The sequence below is a fragment of the Salvia hispanica genome, chromosome 3, assembly GCF_023119035.1.
Source record: "Salvia hispanica cultivar TCC Black 2014 chromosome 3, UniMelb_Shisp_WGS_1.0, whole genome shotgun sequence".
NCBI classification, from domain to species: Eukaryota; Viridiplantae; Streptophyta; class Magnoliopsida; order Lamiales; family Lamiaceae; genus Salvia; species Salvia hispanica.
The window spans coordinates 34,812,900-34,834,525 of NC_062967.1; the positions used below are offsets into that span (position 1 = coordinate 34,812,900).

Genomic DNA, 21,626 nt, shown 5'->3' on the forward strand with positions numbered 1-21,626 from the left:
TCCTATTCGCGGACGGAGGGAGTATAAAAAAGTGGATTTCACGTTCCACTTATTTTTCTAACCTACTACTATTATTTATAGTCTTAAAATTTATGCTTGCACCAAATGTAACTTCTATTATGGAAAGGAGGGAGCACTAACTCAGAACTAAAATGGGGTGGCTCAACTTAAAAATAAATAACACATGGGTAACTCAAACCGGCCCAATAAACCCAGCGTAAACCAGAAAAGAGCCCAACTCAATTTTATGGTGTATTCCCAATATTAATTTTTAAAATATAATTATAATAATATTATTATTCTTATTATAATACTAATATAATAGTAGTAGTAATAATCATCATCGCCCAAACCGAGAGAGAAACTAATTAGTTACATAAATCAAGGGGGAAGAAGATTTGAGCTGATGAATCTCAACATGAACTCAGTAGAATCGCTGGTTGCTCAAATCCAAGGCCTCTCCGCCAACATCGGCGACTTAACTCAGCTTCGCAACTACTTGAAGCAGTGCGATGATTTGCTCCGCACCGAGTCCACTCGCCTTGCTCCTCTGCTCACCGAACTCGACCCTTCCGTTCACTCTCTCGGCTATCTCTACATCCTGTGAGCATTTCTACCCTAATTGCACTCGTATATACGGCAACACCTTCAATTGCGTAATATTCAAATTTGTTGAGAATTCCGTGGAATTTATGAGCTAGGGTTTGTATTTGTCGGTGGAGATTTCATATTCTTTTCTCTGATCGCGTGATTGATAGGATGAATTTTGGCTTTGTTTATTGCGTTATACGTTCAATTGTTTGTGGATGAGTTATTTGTTGAGAATCGGTTTCTAGTTTCCACTAGCTGTTTGGTTTATCAGTATGTTAAGCTGGTAGAATTGAATAAGGAATTTCTAATTGTCTAATCGTGTTATTATTTGAAGAAATTTTGTCTTTGTTTATTGCGCATAACGTTCCATTGCTTCGTGCACTGATTATTTCCTCAGAGTCGGTTTTCTAATTTCTCTACTGGCTGTTTGGTTTATCAGTGTGTTAAGCTTGTAGAATGAATTAAGGAATTACTATAGAGGTAAGTTGTGTCTATTGTTTAATTTGATATTTTTTCCTTTAACTTATTTTGTATTAGGGAGGCCTGCACATCTGGTACAATATCAAAAGATCAAGCGAATGAGCTCGTGCTTTCTGTAGCCAGGTTCATCAACGTGTGTGCTGCAGATCAAATCCGTTTGGCGCCTGAGAAATGTAGCCTTTTTTTTGTGTAGAATATATTTCAATGTTTTCTTACTGATTTTTTGAGAGTTTTGGTGGCTTCTTGACTTGCAGTCATATCTATCTGTAAAAGGTTAAAGGAACAAGTCGTGTTTCTTGAAGATCCCATGCGTGGTGTGGCTCCATTGCTGACTTCCATACGCAAGCTTCAGTCATCAACCGAACAGCTGACAACTTTACACCCTGACTTTTTGCTTCTGTGTTTGCTATCTAAGTGCTTTAAAATCGGCCTTTCTGTCTTGGAAGATGATGTATTTGAGGTTGATCAACCTCGTGATCTGTTTCTATATTGTTATTATGGGTAGGTTGTCACCTTTTGTTTGTTTTTCTTGTTTTATAAAGCTATATTGACATAAGCTTACTGATACATCATTTGATTTTTGGGACAATTAGGGGTATGATTTGCATAGGACAAAAGAAGTTTCGCAAAGCCTTGGAGCTCTTACACAACGTATGTATATTTTGATAATTATTACTTAGATTCTTATATATAACATATATACTAGTGTTGTAACACTGCCCTTAACTATGTTTTTTTAGGTTGTAACTGCACCTATGTCCATTATTAGTGCCATAGCAGTTGAAGCATACAAAAAATATATTCTAGTTTCTCTCATTCATCTTGGACAGGTATGTATGAAGCATGATGTAAATTATACTTGTACCTTTGTTTTTATGCATATTTGTTATTTTTATTTTGTTTTGTGCAACTGTATTCGGGAAAATACACTTTGCTACTGAAACTATGATAATTGTTTTTATCTTTGCTTTCATAACCTTTTTTTTTGTTACAATTTGCAACCTGAGTTTCCGTTTTAGTTTAAAATATCCGGTTTTTAAAGTATAGAAAGTACTATCACATTCTCAATAATCAGCATGGGGACTATTTTGATGAATCTTTCTTGTAATAGATTACCCTTCAGTCTAGCACTTGATTTTTTTTCAAGTGCCTTATTTGAAAAGCCATCTCTGGCAGCATAATTGTTTTCAGCCTGTGATATTCTTACACTTATTCACATGTATGCATTTGATCTTGATGTCAGTTTGCTACTAGTTTTCCCAAGTATACTTCATCAGCCGCTCAAAGGAATCTGAAGAATTTCTCTCAGGTATTTTTCAGAAAATCAGCTATACCTTACTACTAGGGCATCAGATGTTGTGTTCATTTAGTGTTTGCTGCCCTTTACTTGGTTAAAAGCATTTTAGTTTATTACTGCAACTGCATTCACATTCATGTTTCTGAAACTATTTACAAACATACTTTTCTGGGTTTGATAAACTTGGAATGTTCTGCAGTCAAGGATTACTACATGACTTATGTAGAAAAGAGAAAATGATTACTACAGTACATGACACCAATGCTTATTAAAGCCAACACAATGCAGTTATCTGACCTAATGAGTAATTCGTTGACTTAGAATTTGAACCGACTAGCAGTATAGCAAAAATCAGTTATGCTCCAGCTTGTCGTGATAGGTTGCTTCATGTATGTCTGGATCTGGCTTTATCAACTTTCTCCAAGCAATGGGAGGGACTCTGGGGTTTTTGTAACTGGAGCTTTATATGGTCAATTTTATTTTCCATTCTCTGTTATTGCTTCATTCTTCTGAGCTCTTTCTCAATAACATATGTTCCTTGTGCCTTTTTCATGTTAGTTTTCCCGCTTACTTTTAGTTGTTAAATTCACTCATTTGTGTGATTTTGTTTATGAGCAGCCTTACCTTGAGTTGGTAAATAGCTATAGTACCGGCAAAGTATCAGAGGTTGAGAATTATGTGCAGATAAACAAGGACAAGTTTGAAAGCGTAAGCCTTTTTCATTGCATTTAAATTCATAATCGCATCGAAGTTCTTCACTCTGGTGCTTCGATTCTGAGTCTGATGCAAGATTTTTTTCAACTTCCAGGACAATAATCTTGGGTTGGTGAAGCAAGTCGTGTCATCCATGTATAAACGCAATATTCAGAGGTTGACTCAGACATACCTAACTCTCTCCCTCCAAGACATAGCGAACACAGTTCAACTGAATAGCGCAAAAGAGGCTGAGATGCATGTTCTTCAAATGGTAAGTTTTAAGCAGGACTTACTCACGTTGCTTGAATTAGCCCCGAAACTTATTGGCTTGATCTGATGTTATTATTCATCTCCGGGAATAGATTCAAGAAGGTGACATTTATGCTACAATCAACCAGAAGGATGGAATGGTTAGATTCCTCGAGGACCCCGAGCAATACAAAACCTGTGAGATGATTGAACGCCTCGACTTCTCAATCCAGAGGTACGAATGTTATTATAAAATCATGTAGCAAGAAAGTATAAACCGATAGCATGTGAATGCTGCACATTTGCGTAGGAAGTGTATCAGATAAACGGTTCCATATCCTAGATCGTAGGACATGACTGAATTGGTAAAACTCTGTTTCAGGATTATGATGCTCTCGAAGAAAGTAACGACCATGAATGAGGTTATGTCATGCGACCCGTCTTACCTTGGAAAGGTATGTTTTCGGTTCTTCCTATGTCGTACGAGACCAAACTGCATCTGCTTATTTGGCAGTTTTGCCTATTCAGGTTGGGAGGGAGCGGCAGAGATTTGATTACGACGATTTCGACACCGTTCCTTCTAAATTCAACCTATGAGGAAGGTGAAAAGGAAAAACATGGCGCTTCAAATGACTTGTGAGTTTTGAATTAGTAGAAAATTTTCATTTTATTATGGTAGAAGCTGGGATTAGGAATGAGTCTTTTTGAAAACGTTGGCCCCACACAACCTTATCTATTATTCATCACATCTCTTTCACTATTCTTGGTATCATGTCCTATTTTCAATTATTTCATATAATTTGTAATGATGAATATTTATATATTTTTCGTAAATTTGTGTGAATTATAAAAAAAATATGAAGTTTATTAAAACTAAAAAATTAAGTACAAAAATAAACTAATAAAAAAACCTAGAAGTGGGGTATATATATGGGAATAATGTTTTTAAGAGATTTATGAATCATTGCATATGTATTTGCGGACTATTTCTAATTAATACTCAAATACTTATACTTAATTGTCTAGTTTTAATAATTTATAATTAAAATCTAAAATTCGGAATTTTATTGTAAAAAAATTTAAACCTAAACAAATCTTAAGAGACCTTGTACACTCTGACTGGTTGGTTAGCATCATTAAAGAAATTAAGTTGTAGTGATAATCAATGAGTGGTCTCACTAGATTTTCAATCAATTTAAAAAATCAAAATCACCAAATATCTGCCAAGACTTTAACGGTACTTTTAAAGATGATTCATTTTTTGGACGGTACGAGATTTTATGCAGTTTTTTCAATTTTAATAATAAGTCATCTTGATTGAGACATTAAAAAAAAGTGGAGACATTAAAAAAAAGTGGGTAAACGAAAGAAGTAATACATAAAAATAAAATTCATGATTAAAAAAAATAATAATTCTAAAATCTGATACAGGCTGGTGGAAGTGAAAAACATGTGTGTCTAAATAAGTGCAGTATGTATTCGGCGGGCCCACATTGCATATTTAGTCCGACAAAACGTCATCCAACCATTCACGTGGCTTAAATCCAAGCATTCTAATTCGCCACGCGTCTATTTCAAATTCCATAAATCAAAGTGGTTGGGACAGGACAGATGTCCGACTTCGAGCTGGTCAATTGTACTCACCCAATCAAATGCTTTCTTTCATTTCACTTGAGATATGCCTCCACTCCCGTGGGCCCAATCATCTAAAATTCATCAAGATGTGTACGGACAGAGCCATAGATCAGATGACTTCTAAAAATAGTTTTGACGATGAAATGAGATTGTAATGCTCAATTAGAAGAAAAAACTTAAATAATTAAAGCAATGGTAGTTAAATGTGTGAATCACATACTCACATTAGTAGGGGTAATATGTTGTAGTAAAACATTATCAAAAATAGAACTGGAGATGAATTAAAACAAAAAACCCTCCATCCTTAGTGAGATCTATTTCTATTTTAACATACGTATTAAGGTAGTTATGCGTAATGATTCAAATAAAAAGTAGTAGTACTCCCCCGTCTCATTTTAGGAGTTTCATTTGAGTTAGACACAGAATTTAAAGAAATGTAAAGAAAATTTGGTGAGAAAAGATAGTGAAATGTGAGTAGAATGTTAGTGAAATGTGAAGCCTATAATAATATTTATGAGATATTCTAACTGGGACTTCTAAAGTGTGATAAAAAAATGATAAATCGGAATTGCTAAAGTGGGACGGAAAGAGTAATATTTAAAATAGGAAAAGAATAAAATAGAAAATAGAAAGAAAGTAAAGTAGAATAAAGTAAGATAGAAACTAAAGTAAAAGAGATATGAGAATAAAGTATGAGAGAAGTGAGTTTACTTATTTCAAAAAATTTTACATCACTAACATCACTTAAGCTATGATATCTTAAAAATAAATAGACTCACTTGCTCACTTAAATTGAGATGGAGTGAATAATAATTTCACAGTTCCACATAATAAAATTAGTTTGCGCTGAGTGAACAAAATATGAAAAAACCTAAAACAACATCGTTTAATTATTCATTTAATGAAAAGTTGAAAAATAATATCAAGCTTTTTTGTATTTTATCCTTATCGTGAATGCAAATTCCTTTTGGTTTAACTTTTGTGATTATAAAATGCCCATGATTAGTGGGTTTGTAACCAAATTTAGATTAAAATTCTAATGTGGGCACACTTTGTTCTTTCTACTCCACCAATAAATATACGCTATAGAACCACAACAAATCACAATCTTGTTCTTTGCCCTAATACTAAACTACTTTCCCCATCCGTGGTCATCTCACTTCATTATGTACAAAAAATTAAGCTTGTAATGGACAAAAGAATCACTACCAAATTTTAGGTTTTTCTCAATATTCTTGTTTATGATACACATAAGATATTCACTGACATATTTCTAAAAAAAAACTTATAATTTTATTTTATTTTATTTTATAGTATTTTATTATTTTTCCACTTAAACATAGTATAAATTAACAAGCACTACATGAAATCCTACACCTAACAAGAATGTATCGCTTTGAGAGCTTCAACACAAATATATACTCCTTCTATCCGAAGGCATGCGATGCATATTTCGAACTACAAACAAAAAACTAAGGGAAATGGTTCCTATTTCAACATAAATTAACTTTTACTATCTCTATTCTAGCTAGATTCTTTCTCGTACTCCTTCTGTCCCATTGAAGATGACCCACTTTCCTTTTTAGTTTATCTCAATCAAAATTAACTTATTACTACAAATGGAAACACTTTTCTCTCTACCTTATTCCCTCTCTTTTATTTTATTCTCTTCACTTCACTCACAAAATAAAGTTAAATAAATTTTCGTGCCGCCTAAGGAAGAGGTCATCTTACCTGTGGCGGAGGGAGTACTTTATTTCCTTGTCTATTTCTTACTCTACTTTATTATCTTCGTAGTTAATTCGCTAAACACCGCTTTCATACATAATTGTCAAGGTAAAATAAAATGCATCACTTAAATCCGAACAAAAGTGTACAATTTTATAGCTTATTCTAACTAAATTCAAGGTGAATAATCCCCTACTGCCATTTTGCATCTCCCCTCTCTCAAAAAAGCGAGTGAGTCTTCACTTCACTTGTGATGCGTGTGACTACGCTACACGAAGAAGCTCTCTCTCTCTCTCTCTCTCTCTCTCTCTATATATATATATATATATATATATATCTCCACACGTGTCCCTCCGCCTATAGTTATACATATAATATACACACAAACACACACATATATAACTGAAAACCCATAACTTTCAGCAATAGCGAGGCGAAACGCACACGTGTCCATGTTCTGGAACCTTTCCATGCACCATTATTCCCCTAGCCCTGCTCCCTTGCTCCCTCCCCTACTGCACCCGCCCTCACATGGCGCTCTCCCATTGGCCAATCCCCTCCCCACCAATCACACCCCTCCCTCCCCTCCCCCTCATATTCCCAACACCTGTCACTCCTTTCCTTCACCAACTTTCCTCCTTCCTCTCCGCTTTTTTCCTCCGATTTCCAATTTTCCACATGATCGCCGTAAATTGACGAATTCTAGCTCCATCGATGCGCCGCTGGACGGATAGATCCGTTGATAGTAATAATCCGACTGTTCTGAGCCGGATAATGCTCCGATTCCGGCCGATCGCGCCGAAGCCGGCCGGCGAGGACGCCGGATCCGCCGCGCCGGATCCGGCGAAGCGAGATCTCGCCGGCAGGAGGGTGAAACGGAAGTACGTCAGGATTCGTAAGCGGAGGTGTAATAAGAGCAAGGTTCCGGAGGGAGGAAATCCGCCGTCGCCGCCGGAGAGATCCGCCGTCGACGACGCTCCGCCGCCGCAGAAGCGAGCGGTCACTCTCCAGCTCCTCGGAGATGGATCTGGAGGCGGTGAGAGCGAGATGAGGTGGAGAGATCTGGATGGAGGAGGGCGGAGGAAAGCGGATCTGAGCGGTTACGGAGGCGGATCTGTGATAGCGACGTGGATCGTGGTGGAAGGCGTGACGGTGACGGAGAAGTTGACGGAGTTAGGGTTAGGATTTTCGGATGAGGAGAGGATTCACAATCTGGAGAGGGACACGTGTCCTGGATTCATATCGGATCACACGAACAACGTGATCTGGATGAACGCCGCGTATAAGAGAATGGTGGCCGCGGACGACGAAGCCGGCGCCGCGGAGGCGGAGAAGAAGGGGGTTTTGGTGTGGCTGGTGGTGAAGGAGGATTTGCCCCATTTTTGCCCCTCGTTTGCATGCAGAGTTAGGGTCACTCAACAGAACGGCCAGGGGCAAAAGTGGAATAAAATTGTGCCGTGCGATGTTTGGAGAATGGAATTTGCCGGATTTGCATGGAAATTGGACGTCAATACCGCCCTCAGTTTAGGCTTCTGAGGATTTTTCCAGGTGATTTAACAATTAATTTCTCTAATTCATAACATAAATCTATTTTTCTAATTTAGTCTTTAATTATCTGCCACTTATCCTGATTGACTTCATTTGCTCATACATGATACTTATCCAGAAAAAGAAAAAAAATTCATATCATTTGCTTTTCAATAACACTTCACATCAACCCTTTCTATTATTCCTTTTATGTGTATATGATTAAATGTGACAAAATATTCTAATAAACAGTTGATTCCAAAAGCACACACATTCAAGTAAATCTTTGCATAAGTCCAGAAGGGGCATATTTCACATAACAAACCTAAATTTCATATAAAGTCAAAACCCCACCTTTTTTATATTAAAAAAAAAAATACATATATCAGGATTAACCTAAACTTTAGCTTAGTTAAAAATGATATTCATATCATTGGATGCTTTTGCACTTAGTTGGTATTGTTATAGTCCTAACTTTTCTATCTCCATAAAAAATATTCATATACTATTTCATTTATATACAGTAATCTATAATATATTAACTTCAACATATTCAACTAATCAATTTTCCACCACATATAGTCCAATATTTTTACAAATAATTAGTATGATTTATAGTTTAACCCTATGACTAGCATGGGTCTCTTTCTTCACTCCATCACTGTATATTTACCTATGTGTCTTATCTCTTCCTTCTCTCATAATGCCATCACGATATATTAGTTACGTGTCTTAAAACTCGTGGACTATCTCTTTCTTCTCTCTTAATACCTTCACGATATATTAGCTACGTGTCTTATAACTCGTACAAATAATCCTTTCGTCACTAATAATAGCACCACAATATATTTACCTATGTGTCTTAAAACTCGTACGACTATCCCTTTCTTCACTAATAACAATAGCACCATGGTATATTTACCTATGTGTCTTCACACTCGTACTACTACCCCTTTCTTCTCTCATAATAGCATCACGATATCTTTACCTATGTGTCTTATAACTCGTACGACTATCCCCTTCTTTACTAATAATAACATCACGATATATTTACATAGATGTCATAAAACTCGTACAACTATCCCCTTCTTCACTAATAATAGCACCATGATACATTTACATATGTGTCTTAAAACTCGTACGACTATCCCTTTCTTTTCACTCATAGTAGCACCAAGATATATTTACCTACGCATCATAAAACTCGTATGACTATATCCCTTTCTTTTCACTCATAAATAGCACCAAGATATATTTACCTACGCGTCATAAAACTCGTACGACTATCCCTTTCTTCACTAATAATATCACCATGATATATTTACCAATGTGACTTAAAACTCGTGAGACTATCTTTTGTGGACATGAGGTCTTTTCTTGAGTTCCAAAAAATGGTGTAAGAATATTTCTTAGGAATAATCCAAAATTTAAAGTGCAATTATTTGGAAGTAAGAATTACATTCATGATCTTCATTACACAAGATGTTTAAGAGTACAATAATTCTTCTTCCGAGATAGTTTTATCGTTTGTCCTGTGCCCATGCATGCTTTGCATGAAACATGAACAATAGTGATATAAATATATACAGTATCATAATTGTAGATATTTAAGAGCATGAAACTAACAAAATGTTCATGGTCGAAAACACAAAATTTGGACAACCAAAATCTACTACTCAAAAAACAAAAAATATTACTAGTTTCTCTTAAAACTCTTCAATATCTTGTTATTTATTTTTTTATTTTATTTTTGCATGCATGCATGTATCTATCTGGTACGTAGAAACTTTTACCCTTATATTAATACTTTTTATATGTTACTACTACAATAATGTTGTTTTTTAATGCTTATGTAGATCCTGCATGAACTATATTGCTTGTTTACTTCTTGCATGGGAAACTTTTCTATGTGAAAATTAGGGAAAAATTTAAGCTTGGAATAATATAATATTCCCTTAATAGTTATGTTCATGTTTTGTTGTTTTGTTTCAGTTTGAGGATAGGCTAAATTAATTACGTACTTAGTAACTAAATCAACACATTTAATATCTTTTACTCCACTTTATTCTTTATTCAATTAACTATTTACTTTCACTCTTACTTTATTTTGTTCATTTATCTACTTTATTCTCTTTTTATTTAACTCACTAAATATCGTTTTATCTCGATTTTTTAAACAGTCAGGCGATGGTGTAGTTTGTAGCTGAGCGATGACCAAGATACACCGTTGCAAGAGTAAGTTGTAAATAAGCCTTTGTTCTGCTAAAGCAGTGTGTGTATGTAAAATACGCAAAGGTTGTTATTGTAATATTATCCTTTGAGAGGATTATTATTATGAAAAAGGTTAGGATAATGCAATGACAATGACTTGAAATGTATCTTAGTGAAATGCCAAACCGGCTCATTTCACTTTATTTGCTTCTTCTTTGAGTTCAAAGGCCATTCACTAATTTACAACTATCTATGTTGAGTTGCATCATCTATTGCAGGATTGTGTACAATGAACGAATGGTCGTATGTCTGATCGAAATCTAAAATATAGTACTCCTTTCGTTCCATTTGCATTGAAGCATTTTTTTAGCTCAAAGATTACTAAATAAATAAATAATGAGTTAAGTGGATTAACAATAGTATAGAAAATTGATTTTAATATGTGATTATTTAATTCTATATTTTTTTTTCAAAGTATTACGTGGAAATGTTTTCGATTACGATAAGGCAATCTTACCAGCCAAAATGCTGACTTGTTGGCTCTACCCAATGAGAACTGTCGGTTCTTATCTAGATTTGACAAAGCTATTTATAATTATATTTCAATAAAAATGAAAATATTATGATTGTAAATTTGAAAGTTCCACGTAGAGACGCAAGAGAGTTACTCATTTTATTATTTTATATTGTTAGCAACTCAGCTACTATATATAATGGCCTTGTGATTGGTTATCAAACCTTTATAAAGGCTTTATACTAAATGATTTTTTTTATAGAGCATTAAGTTTGAAGGGGAAAAATCATAGAAATTCCTAAGTAATACTACTAATACTTTTTCCTTTTAAATTATTCGGTTCATATTCCTTTCCATAATGGTTTAATCTAAATAATTCGTTTATTCATTTGGCAAAATTGATTTTATTTTATATTTCATATCCTCTACTCTATTCTCTATTCACTTAAATCCTTAAACATTAGTACTTCTAAATCTTGTGTAATTTTTAAAATTCTTTTGGCAATATTAAATTTTATAATATTCCATAATCATCTACTAGTACTTTATCTCTCTATTCACTTAAATCTTCAGATAGTACTACTTTTTAAAATCTTGTGTAAAAGCATGGATTGTAGAAAGTAGAAATTAATCAGGAGGCTTTATCAATACAAAATTCACATCCAAAATTACTATTCCCTCCGTTTTATAGTTATGGAGACGTTTCTTTTCGATACGGAGATTAAGAAAAATTGTGTTATGTGAGTTAAGTAAAGGGAGAATAAAGTGGAAAATAAAAAAAAGTCGAAAAATGAAGAGAGGAAAATGTAAGAGAAAATAAAGTAGATGTAGAAAAATGTTTTTATTTTTATTAAAAAGAAAAATGATTCTATTATTACTATAGAGCGTACCAAAATAATAAAATAATTTTATTACTATAGAACGGAGGGAGTAAAATTTGAATCGAAGCATAACAAGTTACTAAAATATCCAACCTACTTTGGACACATATAGTCCGACAAGACGTCACCCAACAACTAACATCCACGTGTAATGGGGAGATCTGTAATGGAGTAATGTGACATTAAATTAAACAATAATTTAGTAGATATCATTATTATCTTAAATAGATGCCACGCGGCGAATGAATCTTTAAAGTACCTTTCACTATCATTTTTGTTTACCCAAACTATTACAAGTGCTTTGCCATGTGTCCGTCTTCCAATTGGTCAGTTTCTTACAGCCAATCCAATATTTCTCTCATCTAGATACGATGTCTTTTAATGGACCCACAAATATCTACTACATCCACCTAATTAAAATATCAAGAAAATTATCTTTTCTTAAATGAATATACTCTATTTTTTATGGACGACCAAAATTAGTAATTGTTCTCTATTTTTTGTGAATAGAGGGAGTATAAAGTTTTGATCTACTCATGTTTATCATACGACAAGAAAATAAGGTTAATGTGTAAGTGTTGTAAATCAATCGAACGGCGATAGTTTATGTTATGAATAGACGAAATCGTTTAACTCCATCGGCAGTGACATCAACGTATGATTTCTCAAGTTTTATACTATTATACATAATTTCACAAAAAAAAAAAGTTAGTCGTTGAATGATTGCTAAAAGTTCAATATTCATAACTTTTTTTGACTGGTTTTTAAAATTGCAGAACATATCGAAATTTGACCAAATCTGCTAAATTAAAATTAGAAACTAGAAAGTAACTTGATTAATATAGTCACTCATTTTTTATTTATTTTTTGGTTTATAATCAGGTTATTCATCACCGGGCTTAAAAACTAATTCGTCTATTTATTTATAGATATTTCAGGTTGGAATAACTGGTTCAAGAATTTGCAGCTATTTATCCGATGTCAATAATCGATTCTCTAGCTTAAGAATGATTGAGTTCTTGTTAATGATTGAGTTCTTGTTATCACTAATCATTGATTGGTATGATATTCAATTAATAGATTCAAACAAAGAACTTTTTCGTACTTGGGCCTAAGAGAGAGTGGGCTGCAAAAATTATTAATGAAAGCCCATAAGATTGAAGGGCCAATATGTGGATTTAATGTGTCCAATAAGAGAAAATATGTTACATACACTTAAGCCGCATCGTCGAATAAAATTTATAGAGCCTAAGCTTTTTTTAATTAGTTATGAAGGGCTATAGATAATTATAACAATAATAGTAATGAGTTATTATCTAAAAAGAATTAATCTAGGGGCTATAGCCTGTATGATACAAAACAATAAAAATCCTAATATTTGTACTAATTGATTTTTTTAATTAGGAGGCTATAATAGTGAGAAAAATACGCTCTCTTGGCTCGTGACGCTATACTCGTTGTGGCAGATGGTGGAGATGCACGAGCTGGTGCCCGGGAAGCGCTTTGACCGTTACCACGAGCTCGGACAGCACGCTTTCGGCCACAAGCTCGGTCTTTGGATTGTCGTCCCCGTGCAGCTCGTCGTTCTCGCCGGACTCAACATAGTTTACCTCATCACCGGCGGCATATCGCTCCAAAAGTTTCATAATCTAGTCTGTGAAAATTGCAAAGAAATAAGGCTCACTTATTTCATCCTCATTTTCTCCTCCGTCCACTTCGTCCTCTCCCAACTCCCCACTTTCAACTCCATCTCCGGCGTCTCCCTCGCCGCTGCCGTCATGTCAATAAGGTACTACAACACATTATTAATAACTAAAAAAAGAAAAAGAAAAAGAAAATAAAGTGATGGATTTAATTTTAAATTGCAGTTATTCTACGGTGGCTTGGGCGGCTTCGATTGAGAAAGGTGTTCGAACGGGAGTGGAATACGGTTATAAGTCGACAACGAAGGCTGGAACCGTGTTCAACTTCTTCAACGCGCTGGGGAGCATGGCGTTCGCTTATGGCGGCCACAACGTGGTGATGGAGATTCAAGCGACTATGCCTTCCACTCCACACAGGCCTTCCAAGAAGCCTATGTGGAAGGGAGTAATCGTTGCTTACGTCATCGTCGCCTTCTGCTACTTTCCTGTTGCTATAGTTGGATACTGGGCTTTTGGTAATGAAGTAAACGAAAACATTCTCATAACTTTGAAAGAACCTAGATGGCTCATCGCCATGGCTAACATGTTTGTCGTGGTTCATCTAGTTGGCAGCTATCAGGTTTTCATACATCGCTACTCCGCCTTACTTTCTTCATGCTGCCAACATTTTCATTTTAGGCTCAGATTGTAGCCTCTCAAAATGATTCTCCTAACTTTCAAATCACCCACCCCAAACCACTCAATTAACAATTTTTATTATTTAAATACTTGTGTACCTATAATCAATAAATTACGCTAGTGCACATGAAATAGTTTGCGATTAGGTCAACCTTGTGTCCTCATTTTTGAGCTACAATTTATAATACCAGTGAGAGAAGAATAATGGAGTAACATTTTTTCAGATTGTTTTCACATTTTTTTTTATCAATATATGAATTTAATTTGGATTTTTGGATTTAAAGTACTCCTATTAAACTAGTTTATTGAATTTAAAATTTATTAAATCATAAAATAAATCATTAATTTGAAAGAGGGTTTTAACTTTTTAACACGTAAATTAATTCTCCCCAAAATCACAGTGACGCCGATTCCACTAGTTGATGACCAAATCCGCCATTGTTTCCGATCAATTAGCTTGATCACCTCCACCCAATTCCCTTAGGGTGTACAAAATGACAGCCCTAATCTACCAGATCTTCTCCTCCACCGCGCTGCTAGCGCAGGGCCTCTACCACCTCATCTCCGCCACCCGAAACCACCTCAAATTCCCCGCCGATTACGCCGCCAAACCCTACCACCCCCTCCCCTTCCCCGCCGCATTGGCCAATCACCACCGCTGGCGCCACCTCCAGCTCCACCTCGCCATCCTCTGCCTCCTAATCGCAATCGTCCACCACCTCCTCGCCTCCTCCGACGCCGATCCCCTCGTCAAAGGCCGCACCGCCGTCCACCTCTTCACCTCCCTCCACTCCGCCCTCCTCCTCTTCGCTTTCCTCCTCCTCGCCCTCGCGCTCCTCCTCCCCGACCTCCTCCCCCTCCCTCCCGATCTCTTCTTCGCCGCCGCCGCCGCGCTCTTCCTCCTCCAATTCTCCCTCCTCTCCTCCTCCGCCGCCGCGCAGACCTCCGATCTCCAGGCGAAATGCGACTCCACCGCCGCCGCCGTCGCCGCGCTCGCCTCCGCTTTGTGCCTCGCCCTCGCCTGCCACCCGAAGCTCTTCATCGCCGACGCCGCCCTCGGCGCCTCCTTCTGCCTGCAGGGGCTGTGGGCGCTGCAGACCGGGCTGTCGCTCTACGTCGACGCGTTCATCCCCGAGGGCTGCCACAAGCTGCTGGATGTGGTGAGCGGCGTCGAGGGATCGACCAAGTGCGAATTGGATGACTCGAAGATGAGAGCCGCCGCGATTCTCGACCTAGTTTTTGTGCTTCACGTCGTGCTCGTGCTTGTTATCTTCCTTGCGGTGTACACTGTTGTTGCGAAGACGCTCGGCGTCCGTACCAGATTCGGATCGTATGAAGCGTTGCCGAATACTTCACTGGATGCGAATCACATCCAATTGAAATCCATGGCCGGCACTCAGGCGTAGTCAATTTAGGTACCAATTCTCTCTCTTCTTATTGTTTCCCCTAATTTCACGATTACTATGGATTGTAGAGGGGAAATTTGAGCTTGTTCTGTGGTGTGAAGATATGATTATCCTGATTTTTGTTTGGGCATAAGTGTTAGGGCCTACATTTGATGTCTGCTAAATGCTTTCTGGTTGCTTCTAATTTACTCAATGATGATGTATTGTGTGGTTGTGGGACATCGTATGCTTGAAGATTTGTATCTATGTTGATTAGTTACTTGGATTACTTGTTCTTGTTTGGTCTCTGATAACCTCATTGCTTTACCTCATTACTGACTTAGCCTTGAAGTCCTAACAGAGAGTGACATATCATGAAAGGAGGATGGGTCGTTCTATTGTATATAACTACATAGTATGCATTAAATGAACGCTGCGTTTAGTGCATTTAGCTCCTTATTTAACCAAGACAAAGCAATGCATAGGTCTCTCGGAGGGAACCTCTTAGTGAAAGATTGTTAGGAGCACTTTGTCGAGCTTTGGGTCCTACGGGGTTTTATGGGGATCACTTATGTTTGTTCTTTGTTTTGTGGGGAGCGAGGGAAGGACTCTGGTGAAGAAATACAGAAGTGGTGCTAGATTAAGTGATTGTTTTTGTAATGCCCGGAAAATCCCTTCTTTTGCTTTGGATGCATAATCCTTCCTAATTCTTATCAACCTGGATGGTTATATGAAAAATTAACCATATTCTTGCAAGATGGCCAGTTTTTTAAGGTGTCGTTTGTGAAGAAAGGCAGACTGGGAAGATGGCCAGTGATACCGGGAAACAACCAGAATAGTCTGGTTATAAAGCCTCTTTAGTCATAGGGACGAAGTTGTTTCATTGGAATTCCGAGTGTGATTATGTCGGGGGGAAACTGCTTTTCGTTGTCAGTTCTCTATTGAGGGCAGTCATGAGTTAGAGTGAACGTGGTAAAGCATGGAAAGCTACTCTTGTTGGTTCGTTTCATTTCATGTTTGCAATTATATTAGACGTGGTAAAAATGATATACATGGCTATTGGTTTGCAATGCTGTATACGACCTCTATCGTTATCATCTGTCTGCTACATGTTAGTTCGGGATTACAACTCATGTCTTGTTACTGTCTGGGAACCAACAAACTGAAACACGACTCTTTGCCTCTGTTATTTCTTGTAATGGACGCCGTGGTGAATTGTGTTTGTAATTTAAGAATTTGGTGTTGAAATATTGTTGTGATGAATAATGCAGGTCAGGCTAGGCCATGAAACAGATTTGGTGCATTTCTGAGAGATGCTTTTGGAGGGGACCCAATTTCATGTAATGTATGATTGAGAGAAGCTCTGTTACACCCCTACCCAATACATTTTGTGCATGTATAGTTACAGTTTACATCATATTTTAGTTGATGATTTATGATGTTTCTGTTCATTCTCTATCCAACAAATTAGTATAGATTTTGAGTAAATGTACATTTTAAAGACTATCTTCATCAGTGACCATGTATCACACTAAATCAATTTTAAATAAACAATCAAACTATTTATAAATTGAAAAGATAAAGAATTCCATAATCCTTTTGTGGGACAAAAAGACTCATTCTTTACTCAATGGGTTTGACTATGTAACTTTGTTACATGGTGACATATTTGAAAATTAAAAAATGATGACTCATATTAATAAAATTTTGAAAGAAAAGGATGGGCTCATGAAATATTAGTATTATTATTGTGGTATAACAATCCAATGTGGTTTTTATAAGTTGCATCTCACATCGACGTTGGAGAACTATAAAATTATGTAGAGTAGTCAGTTAATTCAGTGAATTGAGACTGCAGTCGTTCAATTCACTTGAACAAATTCATTTTTAATTTAATTCGTATACTGGTTTCCTAAAAATTCAAGAAATTTCGCTTAAATTAACACCTAGTCAAATTTATAGGCGTCACTTATATCTCAATTTCAAAAGGCACGCCGCACGCTTTCTCAATATATGCAATTTTAAATAAAATATAGTAGCTGTTTATTAGATAAAGATAATAATAACATACAATACAAGATACTAATCATAACATAGTTTTTCTAAAATTAAATTAGTCACAGTGACATGACAAACATGAAATAATTTATCATGAGATACAATTTAGACCTAGCATTATGGAGACAGACCAAGTACATTGTCACGAGACAAACTTAAGAAAGAAAGACAACCGAATAAGATATAAGATTAGACAAAACCTTTAATCACAAGTAAACATGACAATCGAACGACTCCACGGTATATTATAGTACTAGATAATTCAAATCTACTATTTATTCAAATTGGAGCTTTTAAGATTTGCGATTTCACGAGTAAAAAATAGGGAGGAAATAGGAAGGAAATTCAGAATGCCATCTTGATAAATATATATAGAATTGTGATAGTGAATTTTGTCACATTCTCATCCTATAATGCCATGTTTTAAATATCACATGTGCTTGAACTAGACTCTTGATTATTTTCCTTCACTTCCATCTCTTCAATCTTCATTCTCTCATATTACTTGGAAATTTAAGATAAGCTCTACTAGTTAGATATGGCTACAGAAATCTCAAGTTATGACAGGAAAAACTACAATAATTCTAATGTAAGTTCCTTCTATGTGAATGTGTGTTGTGTTTTTGCAATAAAATGACACATTTGGTCACTATACAAAAAACATGAGTCTTTATATTTCAAGAACATTTCATGGTTCCTATGCTCTCTGTTAACTTTTTTGGCCTTGTAAAGAATGTAGTTGCTAGCTGCATTTCGGATTTTTGAACTCTCGTTGGTTGTTTCGGAGGCCTTGATTGTTGTTTATAACACAGGTTGACGAGCGGTCAGCAGAGGAGAGAGCCATAGATGATTGGCTTCCCATCACTGCTTCAAGAAAAGCAAGATGGTGGTTCTCAACTCTTCACAATATCACTGCTATTGTCGGAGCCGGAGTCCTCAGCCTCCCTTATGCCATGTCCGAACTCGGATGGTAAACTCTCAACTATCTTGTTTGAGCCAAAACTAATAGAGCAAAAGAGGGAGTGAGATATCTTGTTTGAAAAAAGGGAGTGAGTGAATGTTGTGATATTTGTGTTGAATGAATAGGGGAGCTGGAGTGGCAGCTTTGGTGATATCTTGGATGATCACTCTCTACACCTTGTTGCAAATGGCACACATGCATGAGATGGTCCCGGGGAGGCGCTTCGACAGGTACCACGAGCTAGGCCAGCACGCCTTTGGCGACAGGCTTGGGCTGTGGATCGTCTTGCCTCAGCAGCTCGCGTGCCTGGTTGCTGTCGACATAGTTTACATGATCACGGGAGGCCATTCCCTCAAGAAATTCCACGACTTGGTCTGCAGAGACTGCAGAAACATCAAACTCACTTACTTCATCATGATCATCTCGTCTGCCCACTTCGTCCTGTCCCAGCTCCCGAGCTTCAACTCCATCTCGGGCGTGTCTCTGGCCGCAGCCGTTATGTCTATAAGGTCTGTCTGTTTTTAGTTTTGTTGGTTACCAAACTACGCGTTCACATGTTTGATCTCTGCAGTTACTCCACAATCGCGTGGGGTGCTTCTGTAGGAAAAGGCGTGCAGCCTAACGCGCACTATGGGCGTAGATCAAAGACAACGGCTGGTGGTGTGTTCGACTTCTTCAGTGCGTTGGGGACTGTGGCTTTCGCGTACAGCGGCCACAACTTCGTGATGGAGATCCAAGCGTCTCTCCCTTCAACACCACAGAGGCCGTCTAAGAAAGCTATGTGGAAGGGAGCCATTGTTGCTTATGTAATCGTGGCCTTGTGCTACTTCCCCGTTGCCCTCGTCGGGTACTGGACTTTCGGGACTACAGTAGAGGACAACGTCTTGATCACCCTGCAGAGACCCGAGTGGCTAGTTGCAACGGCTAACATGTTTGTCGCGGTTCACCTCATTGGAGGCTATCAGGTGCGTGCTCGCTCTCAAAGGCTTCGTTCGCGAACATTCTAGCAAGAAACCTCTCATTTCTTGTGCCTGGCTTTGGTTTGTGCAGTTATATGCCATACCAGTTTATGACATGACTGAGACTGTGCTTGTGAAGAAGCTCAAGTTCAAGCCAACTTGGTATCTGAGGTTTATTACTAGGAATACTTATGTTGGTAAGCAAACTGTGATTATGTTAAAATACTTATGTCCTAATTAATACTTATGTCACATTGTTGTTGTCTTGTTGATGTTCAGCTCTTACGATGTTTATTGCCATCACGTTCCCGTTCTTTGGCGCGCTTGTCGGGTTCTTTGGAGGCTTTACGTTCGCGCCAAACACGTACTTTGTAAGCAATATGATTGAATATATGATTTGAGTGTTATATTTTTATGTAATAGTGTTGATTTTGTGCAGCTTCCCTGCATCATTTGGCTTGCCATCTACAAACCAAAGAGGTTCAGCTTATCTTGGTTGGTGAATTGGGTAAGTTTATCCAACTTGAGGAATGTTGGTTTTGACTTTTGAGAGAGAGAGAGTTGATTTTGAAATTTGATATTCAGGTGTGCATATTATTGGGGGTTCTTTTGATGGCTGTGGCACCCATTGGAGGGCTAAGACAGATCATTCTCCAAGCCAAAACATACGAATTCTATAATTAGAACATTTGTTTATTTACTATAGTTGTAATAAAGCAAGTTGAGATTCAAGTGTAATGGGCCTCATTTTGTCTTGTCACTTTGATTGTTGATTAGATTGACATAATTATAAGTCAATCTTGTCATTTGTATTTGTTTATGTTGATTAGTTACTTGGATTACTTGTTTTGCTTTGCGTTATGACAAAGTTAGCCTTGAAGTCCTAACTGAGAGAGAATGCTACGTGTAGCGCATTTAGCTCCTTGTTTAATCAAGACGAAGCATTGCATAGGCCTCTTAATGAAAGATTGTAGGAGCACTTTGGGTCCTATATGTGGAGCACTTATGTTTGTTTCTTGTTTTGTTGGGAGTGAGGGAAGGGCTCGAGTGAAGAAATACAGAAGTGGTGCAAGACTAAGTGATTTTCGGACACATAATCCTTCCTAATTCTTTTATATGAAGAACAACAAGATTAGTCTGGTTTTGTAAAGCCTGTTTAGTCACTAGTCACAGGGACAGAGTTATTTCATTGGAATTCAGAGTGTGATTATGTAGTGGGTAACTGCTTTTTGTTGTCAGTTCTCTACATGAGTTAGAGTGAAGTTGGTAAAGCATTGAAAGCTGCCCTTGTTGGTTCATTTCATGTTTGAAGTTATATTCGATGCGGTTGAAAATGATTTATTTGACACCATGGCTATTGGTTTTCAATGCTGTATACGCCTCTATCGGTATCATCTGGGAACAAACAAACTCAAACATGACTCTTGCCTCTTTTGTTTCCTTGTATAGGCTGCTTATGGTGAATTGTGTTTATAATTTAAGAATTTGGTGTTGAAATATTGTTGTGATGAATAATGCAGGTTAGGCCATGAAACAGATTGGTGAATTTCTGAGAGATTCTGTTGGAGGACCCAATTTCATGTAATGTATAGATTGAGAGAAGCTCTGTTACATTTTGTGCCTGTATAGTACAATTACATCATATTTTGTTGATGATTTTATGATGTTGCTGCTCATCCTGTCCAACAAATCAATCTAGATATTGGGTTATAAAAGGCATCACATCATAACTATAATTATGTTTGACATGTTTTTACAATAATATATATGCGTGGCACTTGGCAAAGTTCACCGAGCGATGGACAAGATAATATTGAGATATATTCTTGGGATAAGACAAGGTGAGCTTAGTATATTAAAATAGTATTGGATGTTTTGGTATTTTTGGTTGGTTAGAATATGACATAGATAAATTAGTATTGGATGTTTTGGTATTTTTGGTTGGTTAGGTTATGACATAGATAAATTTACAGGGGATTAGAGTAGTAAAATTTTAATTAAATGATTAAAGGTTAATTAGTTAAATATACATCGATTTGTTAATCAATCAATCGAAATATTAGTAAAAACTTGTGTAATTAATCAAATTCTGACTTAATCGAATTTCAAGATTTATTAGTTAATTAATTAAAT

General features: G+C 36.7%; 5 protein-coding genes across 6 annotated transcripts; all 5 read left to right on the top strand.

Moving 5' to 3' along the window:
• Nucleotides 1-347: 347 nt before the first annotated feature.
• LOC125210457 (COP9 signalosome complex subunit 3) lies at nt 348-4,073 on the top strand. Its single transcript, XM_048110011.1, has 11 exons — nt 348-603; nt 1,129-1,244; nt 1,326-1,572; nt 1,665-1,722; nt 1,812-1,901; nt 2,315-2,380; nt 2,987-3,076; nt 3,177-3,335; nt 3,427-3,548; nt 3,696-3,768; nt 3,842-4,073. Exons 1-11 carry the CDS (start codon nt 407-409, stop codon nt 3,908-3,910), a joined length of 1,287 nt encoding a protein of 428 aa, XP_047965968.1. The 5' UTR covers nt 348-406; the 3' UTR covers nt 3,911-4,073.
• A 3,222-nt stretch (nt 4,074-7,295) lies between these two features.
• On the top strand, nt 7,296-10,665 carry LOC125211960. Its single transcript, XM_048111936.1, has 2 exons — nt 7,296-8,224; nt 10,384-10,665. Exon 1 carries the CDS (start codon nt 7,391-7,393, stop codon nt 8,210-8,212), a length of 822 nt encoding a protein of 273 aa, XP_047967893.1. The 5' UTR covers nt 7,296-7,390; the 3' UTR covers nt 8,213-8,224; nt 10,384-10,665.
• Nucleotides 10,414-14,143, top strand: LOC125209956 (lysine histidine transporter 1-like). The gene is made up of 3 exons (XM_048109531.1): nt 10,414-10,438; nt 13,214-13,598; nt 13,678-14,143. The coding sequence occupies exons 1-3, from the start codon at nt 10,414-10,416 to the stop codon at nt 14,141-14,143; spliced, it is 876 nt and encodes a 291-aa protein (XP_047965488.1).
• A 346-nt stretch (nt 14,144-14,489) lies between these two features.
• Nucleotides 14,490-16,966, top strand: LOC125217079. The gene is made up of 2 exons (XM_048118902.1): nt 14,490-15,545; nt 16,787-16,966. The coding sequence occupies exon 1, from the start codon at nt 14,625-14,627 to the stop codon at nt 15,534-15,536; it is 912 nt and encodes a 303-aa protein (XP_047974859.1). The 5' UTR covers nt 14,490-14,624; the 3' UTR covers nt 15,537-15,545; nt 16,787-16,966.
• A 1,029-nt stretch (nt 16,967-17,995) lies between these two features.
• Nucleotides 17,996-20,225, top strand: LOC125215744 (lysine histidine transporter 1-like). Of its 2 annotated transcripts, none has more exons than XR_007175300.1 (8): nt 17,996-18,162; nt 18,386-18,543; nt 18,660-19,043; nt 19,106-19,499; nt 19,585-19,690; nt 19,773-19,864; nt 19,917-20,001; nt 20,079-20,128. XR_007175300.1 is itself a non-coding variant. In XM_048117276.1 (8 exons), the coding sequence occupies exons 1-8, from the start codon at nt 18,112-18,114 to the stop codon at nt 20,175-20,177; spliced, it is 1,353 nt and encodes a 450-aa protein (XP_047973233.1). In that variant the 5' UTR covers nt 17,996-18,111; the 3' UTR covers nt 20,178-20,225. The 2 variants fall into 2 exon arrangements, 1 of the variants encoding a protein (XP_047973233.1); XM_048117276.1 differs by having other exon boundaries at nt 19,933-20,001; nt 20,079-20,225.
• The last annotated feature ends 1,401 nt before the right edge of the window (nt 20,226-21,626 follow it).